At 50.9% G+C, this 17,157-nt stretch overlaps 1 protein-coding gene across 1 annotated transcript; it reads right to left on the bottom strand.

Annotated features, from left to right (window-relative positions):
* Positions 1 to 3,559: 3,559 nt before the first annotated feature.
* Positions 3,560 to 16,696, bottom strand: LOC144158009 (ninjurin-2-like). Its single transcript, XM_077688698.1, has 3 exons — positions 16,521 to 16,696; positions 8,034 to 8,228; positions 3,560 to 5,103 (listed from the first exon to the last, which is right to left on the bottom strand). Exons 1-3 carry the CDS (start codon positions 16,641 to 16,643, stop codon positions 4,891 to 4,893), a joined length of 531 nt encoding a protein of 176 aa, XP_077544824.1. The 5' UTR covers positions 16,644 to 16,696; the 3' UTR covers positions 3,560 to 4,890.
* Positions 16,697 to 17,157: the final 461 nt, after the last annotated feature.

The raw sequence follows: 17,157 nt of genomic DNA, 5'->3' as shown, positions 1-17,157 counted from the left end.
GTAGGGGCGAGAAATGTGGCTGTTCTCTCCGATATACGCATACAAGCTCCGTGCGCAGGAAGCGGCACGCTTATCGCTTCAAAACACTTATTTTAATGTCTACGTTTGCTTACGCGCTTGCGGCAAGACGAGCGATCACTGACCCGCTTGCGCACCGCAGCGCGCAAGTGATTGATTATAGGATTTAACGCGCCGACGCAACGCAGGCGATGAGGCGCGCCGTAGTGGAGGGCTCCGGATTAAGTTTGACCACCTGGGTTCTTTAACGTGCGCCGAAATCTCGTACACACGGGCGTTTTTGCTTTTCGCCTCCATCAGAAAAGCGGCCGCCGCGGTCGGGAATCGAACCCGCGATCCTCGTGCTGAGCAGCGCAACGCCTTAGCCACTGAGCCACCGCGGCGGGTTGCAACGCGCAATTTCAGCGTTCGCCATAGTTTCGATACGAAAACAAAATCGGGATCATTTCGGGCGCCCGTATGTGTGTATGAACAAGCGTGACTCAGCGCAAGCACTCCGAAACGCGATAATGGCGGAAACGATAGTGGGGAGATATGGAATGAAGGAAGGAATAGGAAGTACTAACCAAAGAAGGAAAGCAAGGATTCATGAATGAAAAACTGGTTTGAAGAAACGAGGAAGGAAGGCGATAAGGAATGGAATACGGGAGGTCACAGGGAAAGAGGGAAAAGAAAATGGACGAAGAAAAGGTACGGATACAGAGGTGGGGAGAGAGGGAGAGAGAGATAACAAGGAAATAAATAGAAAAAAAGTGGAAAGAAAGATAGAAAGGGAGAATAATGCATAGGACCGTGCACTCAAAGCAACGTACGGTAGGGCAAGCACTTTGGTGCCTTGCCAGGAGGGGGGGACCGTAGCGTGCGAGGCGCACCAGTGGGAGGGGGGTGAGGGATTTTTTGGACATGCCATTAAACTCGAAATCTGCCTGCCACCAATAAATCCTCTAGTCCGCATACCATGCATGGGTATGTGTTCACTAGCGGGTACCAGCCCTTTGGCACCAGATGAACTTTTCCATATTTGTATATATATGCTGCACGTGAGCCGTTTCAATGATGGCCCCAGTTGAGGCAAACGATACGATGCATTTTCTTCCGCCTGCTCTACTTCTTCTTATATATGGCATGCAACCTGTGCATCATCACCAGCCTATCTACTCCCACTGCTGGGCAAAGGCCTCTCCCATTAATCTCCAATCACTCTGGTCCTGCGCTAACTGCGACCAATTTATCCCTGCAAACTTCTTGATCTCATCTGCCCATATAACTTTCTGCCGCCCCCTGCAACGCTTGCCTCCTCTAGGGATCCACTCTGTTACCCTTCATGACCAGCGGTTATCTTGCCTTCGCTTTACATGCCCTGCCCACGTCCATTTCTTGTTCTTAATTTCTACTGATGTATCCTTAATACGCGTTTGTTCCCTGACCCACTCCGCTCTCTTCTTGTCCCTTAATGTTGATTGATTGCAGGGTTTAACGCGCCGACGCAACGCAGGCGATGAGGCGCGCCGTAGTGGAGGGCTCCGGATTAATTTGGACCACCAGGGGATCTTTAACGTGCACCGAAATCTCGTGCACACGGGCGTTTTTGCTTTTCGCCTCCATCAGAAAAGCGACCGCCACGGCCGGGAATCGAACCCGCGACCTCGTGCTCAGCAGCGCAGTCCCTTAATGTTACGCCTATCATCTTCCGCTCCATTGCCCGCTGAGTCGTTCTCAATTTAAGTTGAACCCTCTTAGTGAGCCTCCAAGTTTCTGCCCCGTAGGTGAGTACCGGTAAGATGCAGCTGTCATACACTTTCTTCTTCAGGGACAATGGTAGGCTGCCATTCATTATCTGAGAATGTCTACCTTATGCACTCCACCCCATTCTTATCCTTCTAATTATCTCCGGGGTCACAATTTGGCCTAAGTAGATATGTTCGCTTACCACTTCCACTGCCTCGCCACCTATCTCAAACCGCTGTGCTCTCGCGAGGTTATTGATCATTACTTTGGTTTTCTGCATATTAATTTTCAGGCCCACGGTTCTACTCTGTTTGTCCAGTGCGGAAAGCATGTTTTGCAGTTCATCCCCCGAGTTACTTAGCAAGGCAACGTCATCAGCAAATCTGAGATTACTGAGGTATCCTACATTAACCGTTACTCGTCCCCTGTTCCTAATCCAACGTTCTGAATACTTCTTGTAAACATACTGTGAATAGCATTGGAGAGATTGTGTCTCCTTGTCTGACGCCCTTCCTTAAAGGTGTTTTACTGCTCTCCTTATGGAGGATGATGGTAGCTGTGGACCCATTGTAGATATCCTCTAGTATTCTTACATAATGCTCATCTACCCCCTGCAGGGCTCCGTAATGCCTGAATGACTGCTGAGGTTTCGACCGAGTCAAATGCTTTCTCATAATCTATGAAGGCTATATATAGGGGTTCAGTATACTCAGCGCACTTCTCTATCACCTGATTGATCGTGTGAATATGATTCATGGTCCTGTGCATAACTCTCCACAAGTTTCATTCTTATTGGCAAAGGATATTTGCCCGAATGGTTACGATTGCTGCATCGGTATACACGCGGTGTCTCTGGGCTTGATGCTCGGCATATACGCCTGTGCTAAAGGTGCGCGCGGACGCGCGTGTACGAGCACAGAAGTTTCACCGCTGTTCAGGTGCTGCCATAACCTTAAGGCCTAAAGGCGAAGAGATGAAATAAATGGTAAAAGATGAAAGGGGCTGATATAAGCAAGGCGACGAGGTAGTATCTCGAAGACTCGGTCAGCGGATATGCCATAGAGAAAGAAATACTTCTCTATGGATATGCGCCAGGGGTGTCCGATATCGTGGCTCAACTCGTGCTCGAAGCCACGTACTGCTGATGATGATTGCGCCGGGTTGCCGTAGATGATGCTGCCGCCGCTACGGGCTAAAAATAGGAAGCCATCTTATCATATCGACTGGAGAGCAGGCCAGCACACCCACTGTGTTGTGAAGATAGTGTCTAATTCGACGTATATAGTACCTTCCCGCAATTTTTAACAGCGGAGCAGTTGTTGCTGGCAGTAATGCGGTAATGGCGGTTGCTGAGGTGTGCAGCGTCATCAGAAAACCCCACGTCATAGTTACTCCCGTCGGTTACTGCGCACGTGAGCACGTGCTTTACGAGGAGCGCCCGTCGTCGTCCAGGCTTGCGCGTGGCGCGCTGGCAAAAAATACTAAGAATACAGCTCACTTGCGTCCGCGCATCCAGGTGGGAGCACAAGACAGCTCGCGCTACAAACGCCCATTTCTCGAAGCCGGTTGCCGCCGGTTAGCGCGCGCTGACGCGTTCCACTTTGGGAGAAGTGGGAAAGCCTTCGGGCCCGCCAGTCATGCATGAGGAAGACGACGATATACATGGATGTGACGATACTATTACCAAGTGAAAAGCGACGACGGAACATGTAAATAAACAACGCAATGTCCTTTAGTGCTTACATAAAAAGAAATCCTCCGGCTTCGCTGTTCAAGCCTTGCGCGACATAGTACGCCAATTTTTTGTGCTTGAAAGATGCCGCATGCCGCGGGTCGCCTGTCGGTGGCAGCCTGGAGGATGCGAGCAGTGCAGTTGGGTGCATGAGCGGCCAAGGAGACAGTAGAAGTGCACGAGCACATCAAACAATGTTTATTTGGGGGTACATACTGGATGATACACACGATTCTTTTAGGAACAGAATGAGGTCACGTGCGCTGCTGTGACAATAATTCCGTTGAAATCAGAGCCCGCTTGTCTGAGATTGTGTGGGCGCTTGATCTTCAGTGCTGAGAGGTTATGGAAGTGTCACAGTCGTGCCTCATATCGCGCCATCGCCCCAGCAGCTCTGCACGTTTATTGAGTTAAAGAAAGCTATAGAGTTCAAGCATCTACACGTAAATCATGGTGAACCACAACCTGCAGTAAAGCTACACGTCCTCAGATATCGCGAAAACTGATAAGCGCTTACTGAACATTTTTGATGGACCTGGGCGTTAAGCCTTCGGGCATCGTTTATCCAACGTAATCCTTCAAGTGTCCCCGACACGGTCGTCATTTCTTTACTCGTTCTTTTTCAGCCACGCAAGCCAGCTTACAGCGCAACAGCAGCAGAGACAGAAGTAATGAGAACTTCGTGGGAGACCCCAAGTGGCGTTATGCATGCGCCCAATCTGTTGCGGTCCTTGACCACCAAAGCGACTGTGATTGGCGGGGCGCCGAGAGAGTCTTGGCGCAAAATGCTCGCTTCTGGTTGTTCATCTCCAGAAGGGAGGGACCAAAGATTTGCAAAGGGTTTAGTGCAACACTTTGCCGAAGTGTTGGACTGGCGGGAATGTTTTACCTTGGCAACTTACAATAGCAGCTAATTCGCCATACTTTTTTTTTACAGGAATGTTACGAAAATTCTTCCTCGTTCCTGCCTCCCCCACTTTACGCCCAGCTCGTGGGCCTATTATCATACGCAACGTCCTCGGGAATAGGAAAGCTGCGTGTACTTCGTACCAACCCAGTTTATGATACGGTGTTCTAACTCGCACGTTCCGTGAACTTTGTGTCGTTGTATTATATTGCTCAGATATCTCGTTTCTAGCACGACACCTTGGCTTGTTCCACGTGAGTTCGGTTCCGCGGCATTGTAGATTTCCCATAAATAGACCTTCGATGCTGCGCTCAATGCGCAGCGACATAACAGGGCGTGAGGCGCTAATTTCTACCGCCGTTGGACATACTCCCTATCTCGCGTGCACGCCTTGGGAGCCCTAGCTGCTATCGGGCTATTATTTCCTCGAGATGGCATAACGAGGCGAGCGCCGTCGTCCGTCGCGGCTATAAAGATACACCGCACGCCCGGGCGGCCGAAATCCCTAGTGTCGCGGCGCCGTCCAGTCGTGCGGGTGGAAGTGGTCTCCGCCTCCGAGGGGCGAGTCCGGGGCGAAGGCGGAGAGGAGCACGTTGACCACGCTGATGAGGAAGGAGAGCAGCACGACCACGTTGTTGAGCATGTCCGCCTTGCGCTGCTCCCAGGGGCAGTTGATGTTCCACCGGCCCAGTAGCACCAGCAGCAGCCCCGCCAGCAGCTGCGACAGCGACACCAGCGGCGTTGTGCTCGTTTGTCGACGACGACGCGGAGCGGCAAATGAACACCACTACGAATGCATTAGCGGATGCCTGTAGCTGGTATGAAGGAGGAGGCAGTGTTGAGGGACAGATCGTCAGAACAGAGGCTGACGGGAAGGTTGCAGGAGGCAATCCGTGTACGACGTGTATTCTGAAAGTGGTTCTATTGAAGCACATGTCCAGCACTACGCACCGCGCCTCAAAGGGATGCCCTCGTTTCCAGCTTCCTAGCGACTCTTCGGCAGCTGTGTGATTTTTTTTACGCGACGATGTACCGAGCCCATTTCGCTAAGCTGACCTGCACGACGCGTGGTTCTCTGCACGACGCGGAGGGCCGGCTTTTCACTCGCAATAAAATCTCCACCTCGTCCTCCCCGATTTTTGGGTCCATCGTATCCGGACCCTTGCATATATTACTGATGCATGTCTGGCTTCAATAACAAAAAACTTCGTTCGCGCGTACATATGTCCTATCATCATCGACGTCATAGTGAGAAGCCAGGGGGAATCCACCGAACAGGATAACCTTCGAGGACGATAATCTTTGTCCTTACATCATCCACTGACTTCAGTTGCTTCCATCGAATGCACTGCGACGCGCAAAATTCTACAACGTATGTTTTCGACATAGATATGTCAAAATCGGCTTTGGTAAACGTGATAATTGCCTGACGCAAAGCCCACTGGATAAACACCAACTCTGAAGTCGAATCAGCCTCGATCGCCTGTTCAACCAAAGGGTTTGTTGTTTGATGAATTTTTCAGTGAGCGGAATAACATGACGAATGAGGCGGCACGCGAGAGCGGTGCAAGACGTTGCTACTCGAGCCATATCAAGGCGGGCAATTCACATCGTATGTGGACCGCTAGATTGGCGCAAATTAGCGACACCGAGGACTAAGCACAATAGATAATACCTAGCATTTTGATTGCATATAACGCTATTTTCTTCAGTTTATGTATTTGTTTTTCAAAACGAGATATTGGTTCTCACGTGTACGACAGTAGAATGACTAGCGATGAACAGTTGCGCGAGTGGAGGCAGGATATTTTGAGTCGTACTTAACGCAATGTTCGAAAACAATTCAAACGTGCGCCTACGCCTACGTCTAAATTGTGCAAAGTGCTTCACGAGGAGTCAATAAGCGAGATTAAATCAATGCCGACACATAAAGACATACGGCATAACCTGCAAGTTAGCTTTCTCGCAGTACTACCCGGTATGCACTGAAGCCGCACCTAAGAAAACGGCTGGCTATGTGGAAAAGCTTGAAAACGGGATTTTTTTTTTTTACCTAACGTTGTATATAGGTTATTCTTGCCCATGTGTCATATATTTATGTTAGCCCTCTACCCAATCCCCCTATTCCTATGTACTCTTTCCTCCCTATCCCACCTCTCCTACACCAGCAGGCGTTCCGGTGTCCGCCCCTAGGCGAGACAATTTACGCCTGTTGGTGGACCTTCCTTTCGTTCTTTTGTGCAATAAATACATACATACATTTTCATTAGTCAAGGTCAGGCGTCATCGCCACTTCGGTAAAGCTTGCAGGGGTTTAGTGTGTGTGTGTGTGGGGGGGGGCGGAGGCACACTAGGAACGTTTCTGCCCCCTCTCGAAATTTTTTATGCCAAGTTTGCGTGCAGCTGAAGTATCCTGACGAACCGCCTGAGGCCGCCTGGAGCGCGGAACCTTCAGTTTCGTTAATTCAAAACTCGCGAACAAGAGAGAAAGCTCTTTATTAGAGAAGAAATCTGAAAGGTTTGCCAGAATCTCAACATCGACATGATACTCATCGGGGAAAGGGTAGGGGAGGATAGAACAGCGAGGATAGAACAGGGCTGAAAAAAGACGAGAAAAGAAGTACAAAAAAAAAACAGATAGCGTGCAGTTTAGGCTTTTTAGGCTTCGTCGCTTGTTGGCCTTCACTTCCGCCTGGTGAACTTCGGGGTCCGCACGCCGCTCACGAGCACGCTCACGTGTACACTCACGATTACGCTCACGAGCGCGTACCCGCATAACCGCATGCTCTTCGGCTGAACGAATACCCGTGGCCTACCCATAGACCTGCGAACGTGAATTCAGATCATCAGCATCATCATCTAAGCTCCTTAAGGGGGGCTTTGCTGTTAGCGTTTAGCATTCATACATACATCGCACGTTCAAGTCAGTTATTTCAAACTTGAAGCCTTGCCTTCCTACCTCCCCACTCCTTTTTTTGGTCAGCGCCCCCCCACCCCCTCTTCCCCCTGAAAAAAATTCCTGGCTATGCCACTGGATAGAGCTGTGCTTTAACTGGAAAAATTATGCAAAGTACTTTTTTTTTGCACGCAATAGACGCTAACCGGGGAGTGGGTGACTCGGGTTTCATTATAAGTTCCGTCCTGCTTTGCGGGAAAGCTGCGAGCAACCGGGAGAAGTTCTTCACCCTGGCTTTCTTCGTTACATTCGCGCTGCCAACGTGTCATGTTGCCCTGTAAGGCGGATTACATTAGTTAGTGGTAATAAGTGGAAGGCTCACTTACGGTCGCGCAGAATTTTAAGCGACCGCGCTAGGCTCATCATTGGGTACACTTCAATTCAAACGAATAACGTAATATATATTTTTTCTATATATTTTCTGCCTTTTTATTGCACGCCAAGAAAAGCAGTCTTACCAATTACAATATTTCTAATTCCCGCCAACTTTCTTGGGCGAATGGGGCTCTTCGATTTACAGTCTGGGACTGACCACGGATACTCCGGGGGTAGTCCGAGGATTTCCCGAAGCCTTAGGGACACATGAAAAAGTCGAATGCTGGACTGCTTCTCGGGGAGTCCGCGGTGATCCCGGGCTGTAAATCGAAGAGCCTCACGTAGATAGAGATAAGGGAGAGCGGCGGTGCACGTGCCTGGAAGGAGATGGAGAGCGCGAGGAAGGCTACGCAGGTTCCGTGGTAGCGCTGTCCGGGAGGAGAAGAGAGCACGCGGCGCAGCTGGCACGCGTTGGACGCCAGCAGCGCCAAATCCAGCATGCCCTGGGCCAGCGTCTTGCGCGTCGCGTACATGTTCATGTCCAGGGGAAAGCCGCCGCCGCCGCCTCGGCCCTGCATGCGCGACCACCCAGCAGTCTGAACAGCTATAGTACGTCCCACGCCCACTACATTTTGCTCGGCCGCAGCTGCTGATGCATCTTTGCAGCACAACAGCGGCATACGCAGGATTTCACACCGTAGGAGCTAGGGGCTTCCAAAATGGGAAAACATGAATGGATAAACAAAAATGGCAAATAACAACAAAAAAAATTGAAAGCCCAAAGCATAAAATTTATCCAAACTACAAAGAAAAATTTCGCCATCTTGTCGTGCTGTACACGAGTTTCCTATTGTTTTGTTCAATTTCACCCAACTTAAATTGCAAAATGGCTGACCATCGCAGTGAAAGCATACATGGAAGAATTGGTGCGTAGCTTGCGGCTCAGAAGTAATTATTGGCAGTGAATTTCTTGATGATAGTTATATATATTACCACAAGACAAGGCCGAAAGCCCAAGGATACCCCACAAAATCACAGCATAATGCTGAGAGAGGTGATACCCCAAATCCCGAAGTGGCCGAGATACGTATCCTCGGCATCCACCTCCAGGCCAACGGACACAACGGCAAGACAGTAGAAACCCCTGAGAAAGCCACCCATCAGATCACGAGGCTGATTGCGCGGATAGCCAACAAGCATAGAGGCATGAAGGAGAAAACTCTGCTAAAGCTCGTCTATGCATTCGTAATTAGCAAAATTACGTACGTAGCCCCTTTCTTACTCCTAAAGCAGGCAGAGCGCAGTAAAATCAACAGTCTCATGGAGAGGGCGCATAAGCAGGCTCTGAGAATCCCGATATGTGCCTCTAAAGAAAAATTTGAGGCACTGGGTGTACACAACGCCCTCTAAGAGCTCATCGAGGCGCATCGCAATGCACACCTCGAACGTCTGACCAAGACGGCCACCGGCAGGCAAATCCTCGACCGCCTACGCATCCCGTACAAGAGAGCTTTCGGAGAAAAACACAGCGGAACGACGCAAAGGCATCTACATTCCTGCCCTCTCCAAGAACCCCAATTCCAGTCTACAACTAAAAGCCCTAGTGAGCCCGAGCGCTAGGGAAACAGCTCCAAGGAGCACCTCAAGTCGTCTGCACGGACGCTGCCTCTTACGAACAACGAAGGGCTATGGTCTCAGTCGTCAGCGACCAGGAAAGAAAGGTTCTCACCGCCTGCTCCATCCGAACACGACACCCCGAAGAAGGTGAAGCACTAGCCATAGCGTTACCCCTAGCCACAACCCAAGCGAGGAAAATTGTCAGCGACTCCCAACCTGCAATCCGCAAGTTCACAAAGGGGAGAATCTCCAGTGCGGCACCGCGAGTCCTTGCCCAGCAAGGACTCGCCCAAGACCTTGCCCAGCGAGTCCTTGCAGGACAAGAACGTAGACACCCGAACCACTTTAATATGGACACCAGCACACGCAGGGTTGGAGGGCAACGAACGGGCCTGCGAGGCTGCTCGAGAATTCACCTGCCGAGAGCCCGCCCTGTACATACCCTGCCGACAACACCAAGGATGTCCGTGCACCTACCGGGACGTGCTCGATCAATACAGAGGCGAAAGACGGAAGTACCTTGCAGCCGACCCTTTGCTGACCAAAAAACAAGAAGACGTCATCAGACTAATAAATACCCGAACCCAGGCCTCTGCAGGCACTTCCCCCCAGAAAGTCGTGACGGTAAATGTAAACGCTGCCCCCAGCTTGCACGTTTGGCACACATGCTCTGCGAATGCCTTGCTATACAAAGAAAATACTTCAGCAATACAAAAGGAACATTTATTATCAACTCCAAGGAGCAGTGGGAGAAGTGCTGCTTAGCGAGGACCCTGCCATCCAGCAGTGGGCCGTCCAGAGGGCCGAAGACCCCGCAGGAGCCAATACATCCTGGCCGTCGTCTGAAGCACACCGGCCACAGAGAGAGAGAGAGAGAGAGAGAGAGAGAGAGTAAACTTTATTCAATTTGCCAGCTGTGTAGCTTAGTCGTCGGCCGTGAGCCCTTGGGCTCTGGCAGCGTCCTCAGCCAGCTGGACGGCCCAGAGTTGATCTTCCGGGCTGGAGCTGAGCAGCACGGTCTCCCACTGCTCACTGTTATTGTGCGGCCATTTATGATCGCCTGCGGACACTGCCATAGCATGTGCGCCAGGTCCGCTCGTTCCTGACATCTATGACACTGGGGGGAATAGCGCCCTGGGTAGCAATAGCTATACACTAGGGGATTTGGGTACGAGTGGGTCTGTAGCAGTCGCCAGACCACCGAATGCCGTTTACTGAGGGATGGGTGCGCGGGTGGGAAGCGGGCCCGGCTGAAACGGTAATGACCGATTATATCACTGTACCATAAGAGCCTGTCCCTGCCTGACATTGGGACAAGTTCCGCATCGGAAGGGCCGTCCGCTCGGTCGGTAAAGCCTCGAGCGGCTTCGTGCGCAGACTCGTTCCCTGCAAGGCCGGAGTGGGCGGGGGTCCAAATTAAGTTGATCTTGCCTGTCCGGTTTTCGAGGTGGAGACCAGAAATGAGGATTGCGGACGCCTCCCTTGATATGTGTCCTCGTGAGAAATTTAGAATTGCTGATTTAGAGTCGCTGATGATTGTCTTGATTTTTGTGGAGGCAACCATGGATAAAGCAATGGCTACCTCTTCTCCAACCACCGAGTCTCTCGCTCGGATAGAGCAGGAGGCGATGGTGTTGCCCTGATTGTTGACCACCGCTATGGCCATTGCCTCGCGACCAGCGTAATCAGCCGCGTCCGCATAAGCAACGTTCTCGACTTTCGCAAAGCATCTTTGCAGGGCACGGGCTCTGGCCTCTCGCCGCTCCCTGTTATGTGTAGGATGCATATTACGCGGGAGCGGAGAGACCTGAATATTTTCCTGTATTGTTGACGGGATCGCGACACTAGTAGGCGCACTGTGGGGGTGAGCTATACCCAGCGAGTCGAGTATGTGGCGCCCCGTTGTGCTGTAGGTCAGCCGTACGAGTTGCCCTAGCCGTTGAGCCTCGATCAGTTCGTCCAGACTATTTGTCAGGCCCAGGGCCTCAAATCGCTCGGTGGACGTGTTTAGTGGGAGACCGATGGCTCGCTTGTAGGCTCTGCGGAGTAGAGCGTCTATTTTAATTGCATCTGCCCGCTGTAGCCGCAGGTACGGAGTGGCGTACGTCACCCGACTTATTACAAAGGCCTGCACGAGGCGTAGGAGGTTGGCTTCTTTCATTCCGTGGTTGCGACCAGCTATCCTGGATATTAGCCTGGTTGTTTGGTGCACAACTTTTTCGAGCGCTAGCAACGATTCGGAATTGTGTCCATTCGCTTGTATTCGAAGCCCAAGAACGCGAATACTCGAGACGATGGGAATGCGGTGCGAACTGGCGGCAAAAAGTTGGATTGAAGGGGGAGTGGAAGTAGATTTCCTCCCCCTACTGGTGGGACGGTAGATAAGAAGCTCTGATTTTTCGGGTGAGCAGCTGAGGCCCCGGGGTGTAACGTATTTTTCTACTGTGTTTATGGCTTACTGGAGAGTGTCCTCAATGTGACTGTCACTACCGCCGCACACCCACAGTGTTACATCGTCGGCGTAAAGACTATGCTGGAGCTCTTCTATGCTATTGAGGAGATTGGGCAGACCGATCATTGCCACGTTGAAAAGGAAGGGGGAAAGAACCGAACCCTGAGGGGTTCCCCTACTGCCTAGGTGAATTTTGTCTGATTTAAGTCCGCCAATAGTGATAGTTGCTGTTCGATCGGTGAGGAAGTTGCGAATGTAGTTGTACACCCTCCTTCCGATCCCCAGGCTGTTGAGATTCTCTAGGATGGCCGAATGTTTGACGTTATCGAAGGCTTTAACGAGGTCGAGCCCGAGGACGGCACGAGTATCTGTTGACGAGGAGCGCGCTCCGTCAATAACGTCGTGTTTCAGTCGAAGCATCACATCCTGTGTCGAGAGTTTGGGGCGGAAGCCAATCATGGTGTGTGGGTATAAGGAATTTTTTTCCATGTAGGCGTTGATCCTGTTTAGGATTACATGCTCCAGAAGTTTTCCTACACAAGAGGTGAGGGAAATTGGACGAAGGTTTTCAATTTGGAGCTTTTTTCCGGGTTTGGGGATGGTGGTTACGTTGGCCGTTTTCCATTGAGCGGGAATGTGGCCCGCGTCCCAACACACGTTAAAGTAGCGCGTGAGAGTCTCGATGGAGTCGTCATCTAGGTTGCGGAGTATCTTATTTGTTATGCCGTCCGGTCCCGGCGCTGAGCCGATCCGGAGGGCCGCAACGGCATCCCGTACCTCGCTACTGTCGAGGAAGGCGTTATCACTGCCCGAGTAAGGGGGGAGCGTTTCGGTAGCCGAAGGGGAAATGTAGAGGTCCTGAAGGGCCTGGAGAAGCTGTTTGTTGGTTCCGTTAAATTTGTGGAGGACAATATTTAGATTGTGTCGTTGCGTGGTCTTACTTTTGTCAGGGTCTATTAGACAACGCATGATCCGCCATGTCTTAGCCATCCCGATCTCTTTCTCCATGCGATCACAAGCCGCGTGCCAATTTTGTCGCAAGAGTTGCTGAGTATAGTCTTCGATTTCCCTGTCAAGTCGGGCAAGCCGACGACGCAGGTTGCGATTTAGTTTATATTTGCTGAGTCGATGTCGTAGACTGTTCTTGGCCTCCGACATGTGAAGAAGCCGTGCGTCTGCTTGAAACAGGCCTGCCTCTGCGGGTATACTTTTGGTAGCTGTGTCAGCATCTCGACGTAGTTGCTCAGCCCATGCCTCAATATCGACTATCTCTGCCGCTCCCGAGTCGAATTCTGAGTCAGAGTGGGAAGCTCGTTCTGCTGCACGAATTTTTCGAAACGCGTCCCAGTCGACCAGTCGAAGCGTTTTTCCAGATTTATGCGTAATGCCACCGAAAACGCTTGTGATGGCTACAATGTAATGGTCGCTACCAAGATTTTCTTGCGTGTTAAATCACGTGGCCTCTCTCCGCATGTTTTTAGTGAAGCATAGGTCAGGCGTCGTGTCTCCACTCACACTATTGCCGATTCGGGTTGGGTACAATGGGTCTGTAACAAGGCTGAGACCTTCTTGTTGGGCGTCTAGCCAAAGGCTACGACCCTTAACGGTGTCCCGTTTGTATCCCCACTCGGTATGGTGGGCATTGAAGTCGCCTACAATAAGTAAAGCGTGGCCACGGGAGATTTCGAGAGTTTTCCTTAGGAGGTTGGTGAATTTGGACTTGTTCTTGGGCGGGCTATATACGTTTAGGACAAACATGCTACCACAGTCCTTTTTTCGGGTTGGAATTAACTCTACGAGAACGTGCGCCGCGACGCTGTGTCCGCGCCGGTCTCGTGGCGAATGGCCGTGAGGTTGCGCCTAACGAGGGTGGTGACAGCCGGTTTTAATTTGGATGATGCTACGGCTGTGTCTTCCTCCATGTCGGAGAAGGATTTGTAATTTTGGAGCCTGGCAGAAGCGCCAGTTTATTGGAGGCAAATTACATCAGGAAAGGCGTCCGAGTGGTTAAGTTTTATGTGATGTTCGAGGTTCGCTCGCTTGCGCCGAAACCCTCGGCAGTTCCATTGCCAGACGGTAAGTTCGTCAGGCTTACGGGTGGTCTGATTAAGGGAATTAAGCATGGCCCGCAGGATTTTTGAAACTGTCCGCCGAGGATGGACACACCGGCCATAACTAGGTTTTTTTTTCTGGACAATTGTTGTTGTTGTTGTTGTTACTTATCTTATATTAATGGCGCATACCTAATCAGGGGATCGGCCAAACATCAGTCGTTCAACCGAAAGAGATTACTGGCTAGGTACATTACTCGAGGAAAATTATTAAAAAATTGGAAGCTTTTTTCTTCTTGTGTTTGAGGAATCGAGTTTGAAAATTGGTCATTATAATAAAACAAAAAATGGAAATAAATAAATAAAAAAATAAATAAAGGACAAAATAAAGTTACTTCCTCCTTTTCCGTTTTATTTCCCCTCTTAGAAGGGCACCAACTTTTTTTTTGGTCAATCTCTCTCTGAGTATGAGCCAGCGCCACCAAAAGGGGTTGTCTCGTGCCTGGTTGACGTGATCACAAGACTTGAAGACGCATGCACTAACGTGCTGGTGTTCTGCCTTTATGTGCGTGGCGGTCCACTCGTACACTTCGACGCACCAGCGTCCAGATCGGCAGGTGAGCGTTTCATCGTGAGCTTATTGCAGCCCGATAGTGGACGGTGGCGGCCACCCCGCCAGCGCCAACGGGTCGTCGCTGCACTCGCCCACGAGCCGAACGCATTCTGGAGTCTTTCTGGACTCACAATGTGGCATACCCTTTGCGTGAATTTGTGTGTCCCACACAGAACGCAAATTTTTACTGCAACTATGACCCTAAAATTTTTTAGCACTAAACATGCTAAGTGCTGTAAAACGTGGCCAGTTTTACAGCACTGAAGGAATTGGTCGTCGGCAGTGATTTACATGCACGATTTCACTTCTGAGGGGGGGGGGGGGGGCACCAAAAAAGGACAAGAGTAGAGCATGAAATGATTAAAAAATAAACAAAACAAAATAATACTATCAAAGCAATATATGTATTCCAATTGAAAATAATAAATCCGCTATTTTGCCGTACTGTAGACATGTTTTCGATTGTTTTGTTCATCCCCCCCCTCCCCTAGTTGGATCGCACAATGGCTGACCATCGTGGTGAGAGCGCACGTGAAAGCCGCATAACTGGTGCTAGCTTGTGACACAAGAGTAGTGATTATGCAAAGTTAGTGGTCTCGTTCGTTTCCTCCCCCTTTCGGGATCGAAAACTAACTCCCCCCCCCCCCCCCCCACACGTACACCACAGCACTGTTTTCTTAGTATTTTTTGCGAGCGCGCCACGCGCAAGCCTGGATGACGCCGGGCGCACAATCACCTAATCACCATAGCCCCTACTTGACCACGGGTCCTCCTGTCCTATATTAACACCACTCGCGCACAAGAGGAGGGGGGACAGCACGCACTCGATTGACTTAAATAAAAGAATCACGGGCATATTACACGCTTGGGCTCCAAATAGCGCATGTTCGAAACAAACTGCGAAACCGGTCACAGGAAAAAAAAAACAATAAATCAAACCGAAGCTCACATTCTCGAACTGCATGCACGTGCCTTGCCCTCTGGTGCTCCTCACACCTCGGTTACGACCTTTCCCCCAACTTCCCTCGCCCGCCTGAGCTTGACTGCGGTTTCAAGATTGGCAGTAGCTTTTTTACTTTTTTTTCTTAGAACGCTCATCTGCGGTGCCCACCAGAACGTTGGCACCCACCCCCAGGTTCCATGGGCGAAGCTACACGTCCGGTGTGACACTCGTACACAGTTCTGCCGTTTTTAGAGAGAGCATGGCACTTCGAGTCGATGGAAGGTGCCCTTTATTCTGTCCCCTGAACCATGCACCTCAAGTCTGGTACCGTCAATAGCCAGGGGGTGGGTTGGGGGGTTCGAATCCCCCTCCCTTTTCCCCGAAATATTTTCAGGCGGTGCGAAAGCGAGTGCAAGGGTACATTTGGCAAAGATTTTCCTTTTCTGTAACCCATAACCATCTCCGCAAAAAAAAACTCTTGCTTTGGCCTCAGGTACCACCCTCCCTTTTATATATTCCTGCCTGTTTCGATAAGGTATGGCATCACTGGGTGCCCGGGAGGTGACCACGTTATACAGGTGCAACCATACTGGCAAAGTTCCCTGTGGACACAAAGCGGATTACCTCACCGGCGGTAGCCTCTCATACCGAGAAAGGCCTTCGTGCTGCAGTGGACGCACCTATGAATGAGCGAATGTTAATGTGAAGACCATAATCATATTACGTTACGATAGCCAAGTCATCGCACTGCCAGCATCCGGCCCATGATGGCTCAGTCCTCCAAGGCTGAACCTATTCCGGCTGCGGCCCCAGCCCGCAGCTAACGAATCGAGCTCCCGGAGGAACGAAACTTTCTCCTGAAATAATTCCGATGCAAAATCAAACACTGCACACTTGAGTAATTAACCACAGGAACGGTTCAAGTGTAAGAATACGTTGTTGGGCAAGTTAATTGGTACTCAGCTATGGAGCACATTGCAGCGCGAAGGCTGATAAAGACTCCGAAGGCGCTTCTCTGTCAACCTTCGTGCTGTAATGTGTTCAAGCGGAACACGGCATGCTCCCGAAAGTGGAAGGAGCGAAACTGTAGGGGCTGAATTCACCGGAGCGACCGGCACTGGCGCAGCCACCACGCTCCCGGAGTTCTACCGCGAAGCGCATCCAAGCCACTTCAGCATAGGTAAGTACCTCTGGTCCTGCCGTCAGGCGCATGCTTTGCCCAAGGTGCAGACTCACTCTGTCGGAGCCCATGTCGCCGCCTCCGACGGCGACGCTGTCGTCCAGGCCCAGCTGGCGGCGGACGGCGTCCATGAGGACGCGCGCGCGCGAAGCAGGTGGGACGGCCGTGGTCGGTCGGAGGCCACCCCGTCTGGCACACCGAATGGCCCGCCGAGAGGCCCACGCGCGTGACGCAACGCACCTGCCGCGTGCGGCGATACACATTACACGGCGTGTCCCCTCTCCCCGAGCGCGTGGGCCGCCGAGAAACAAAGCATTGCCGCTGGCACGTGCGTGAGAACGTGCTCCGTATTTCGCATTCAGCCATGTTTAGTTCTAGCCGGTTCTGTCCACTTGGGACAAGTAACTGCATCGTGTGGGTTCGAGCTACTACTAGTTGGTAATCCATGATAAGGTTTTCAAGACTGGGGACGTAAAGGACAGAGACATGAATGAATGAATGAATGAATGAATGAATGAATGAATGAATGAATGAAACTTTATTGACGACTTGGGAGGCTTGGTAGCCTAGATGCATGCTCACAGAAATTCTACTAGACATGTACCATGTGTTTGTTTAATGGCATTTGTCTAATTTGATTGCAAA

Source organism: Haemaphysalis longicornis, unplaced genomic scaffold (genome assembly GCF_048455015.1).
Source record: "Haemaphysalis longicornis isolate Haplotype H1 unplaced genomic scaffold, Haemaphysalis longicornis Haplotype H1 scaffold_10, whole genome shotgun sequence".
NCBI classification, from domain to species: Eukaryota; Metazoa; Arthropoda; class Arachnida; order Ixodida; family Ixodidae; genus Haemaphysalis; species Haemaphysalis longicornis.
The sequence above is the reverse complement of the archived record's forward strand: the minus strand, read 5'-3'. Positions and strand labels throughout refer to the sequence as shown.